The sequence below is a fragment of the Rutidosis leptorrhynchoides genome, chromosome 4 (assembly GCF_046630445.1).
Source record: "Rutidosis leptorrhynchoides isolate AG116_Rl617_1_P2 chromosome 4, CSIRO_AGI_Rlap_v1, whole genome shotgun sequence".
In the NCBI taxonomy this organism is placed as follows: domain Eukaryota; kingdom Viridiplantae; phylum Streptophyta; class Magnoliopsida; order Asterales; family Asteraceae; genus Rutidosis; species Rutidosis leptorrhynchoides.
This window is the reverse complement of record NC_092336.1, coordinates 461,331,404-461,333,371: the sequence shown is the minus strand read 5'-3', so window position 1 is coordinate 461,333,371 and position 1,968 is coordinate 461,331,404. Positions and strand designations below refer to the sequence as shown.

At 41.1% G+C, this 1,968-nt stretch overlaps 1 protein-coding gene across 1 annotated transcript; it reads left to right on the top strand.

Moving 5' to 3' along the window:
- Positions 1-708: 708 nt before the first annotated feature.
- LOC139842238 (uncharacterized) lies at positions 709-1,609 on the top strand. Its single transcript, XM_071832406.1, has 2 exons — positions 709-716; positions 1,090-1,609. The coding sequence occupies exons 1-2, from the start codon at positions 709-711 to the stop codon at positions 1,607-1,609; spliced, it is 528 nt and encodes a 175-aa protein (XP_071688507.1).
- The last annotated feature ends 359 nt before the right edge of the window (positions 1,610-1,968 follow it).

The window sequence follows — 1,968 nt, the reverse complement described above, 5'->3', positions numbered from 1 at the left end:
GGGAACATACTACCTCTCTATTTTCAAAGTGCCAAAGTGTAACACCGTAGCTTAACATGAGCACAATATTGTCCGCTTTGCCCGCAGGAGCACGGATTTTTCTTGGCGACCACACACGAGAAGCACTTTCCCGGGAGGTCACCCATCCTGGTAGTGCTCTTGCTTGAGCACGCTTAACCACAACGTACCCGCACACCCGCTCTGCTGTGGTCCCAAAACGTGTTATGTCATTTAAGCATGAGTATTACCTTATAATACCATGATCACTCCTGTCCTTGGGGATGTGGGATTTGCCTAGGGTGTTACATCCACCCCCCTCAGGGACTCATCATCCTCAATGAGGTTTACCCCACCACCTCCAACGACACATGAGTGGCTCTGATACCATTATGTAACACCCCAGCTTAACATGACCACAATATTGTCTGCTTTGCCCTCAGGCGCATGACTTTTTCTTGGCGACCACACACGAGAATCACTTTCCCAGGAGGTCACCCATCCTGGTAGTGCTCTCTCCCGAGCATGCTTAACCACAACATACTCGCACACCTGCTCTGCCTGTGGTCCCAAAACGCATTGTGTCATTTAAGCGTGAGTATTACCTTATAATCCCATGATCACTCATGTCCTTGGGCGATGTGGGATTTACCTAGGGTATTACACAAAGGGTGTTTTAAATCATCTCGAATCTCTTCACTCTAATTTTTTATGGGGAGGTAATAAAGAGGATCGCAATAATTCATTGGATTAAATGGGAGGACAACCTCAAATATTAAGAAAAAGGTTGTCTCAGTATTGTTAGCTTCGAGTCCCTTAACAAATCCCTTCTTTATACATGGAGATGTAGATACGTCACTTGTAGCGAATGACCTTGGGTTTTAGTGGTTAAAGCTATTCACGAAAATCAATCAGATGGCATCTACCCTTTAGTTAATCGTACAACTGCTGGCTCATGGGCGTGTATTAACAGAATGATAGCATAAACCCATATACAACACCCCCACATTTTTAATCTGATGTCTCTAAGAGTCGCTAATGGAATGGATACTTTTTTTTCGTTTGATAAGTGGTTAAATGGTCATGTGATAGGTTTCCCTGCCTCTTTGCTCTCGAAACGGATAAACTTTGTAAAGTGTCAGATCGACACTCTCCTTTAGATTGGAAGTGGAGCTGGCGTCGAAGCATTCGATCTGGTGTAGAGGATCAGCAGATGTGCGAGCTTGCCTCTGCCATTGATCATGTTACTTATGTTGACAGTCGTGATAAATGGGTGTGCTCTTCTTTATCTAATGAACTATTTTATGTTAATGAGTTCAGGAACCTCATGGATCGTGACTCGACGGTTAGATGGCCAACTCATTGGTGTAAGGTTGTACCTCCTAATATTAATTTTTTCTTGTGGTGTGCTCTATTAAATAGATTACCCGACAAGTGTAGTCTTTTTGAGAAAGGAGCTATTCAAGACATATCATGTCCTTCATGCACCAATTTTGGCGAAGAGCTACAACATATATTTTTTGAATGTTATGTTGCTTCACAAGTATGGAGTTTCATCAGCTCATGGTTAGACATGGTTCTCCCTATTTGGCAATCGGTTGATGACCTTTAGCAATGGATTATGAACACTCTTTCTCGACCTTCGAAAGTTATCATTTTGGAAGTCATTTGTTATGCTACTCTATGGGCGATTTGGAAGTATAGGAACGAGTGCATTTTTGATCCCTCGAAAGTCAAGAAATGTCACATTATAGATTCGATTGTTTTATCCTCTTTCGATTGGCTTTCATAGTGTTATAAGAAAGTTAATCTTAATGGAAATACTTGGTTACAAAACCGATTATCTTATTTGTAATGTTCTAGTCGCTTGCTAGCTTTTTTATAAATCTTCAAGCATCATTAAATAAATAAATACTTTTTAACTATGATAGGTCAGATCATGTTGAGATTGAGAGAAATGATAAGATAAAG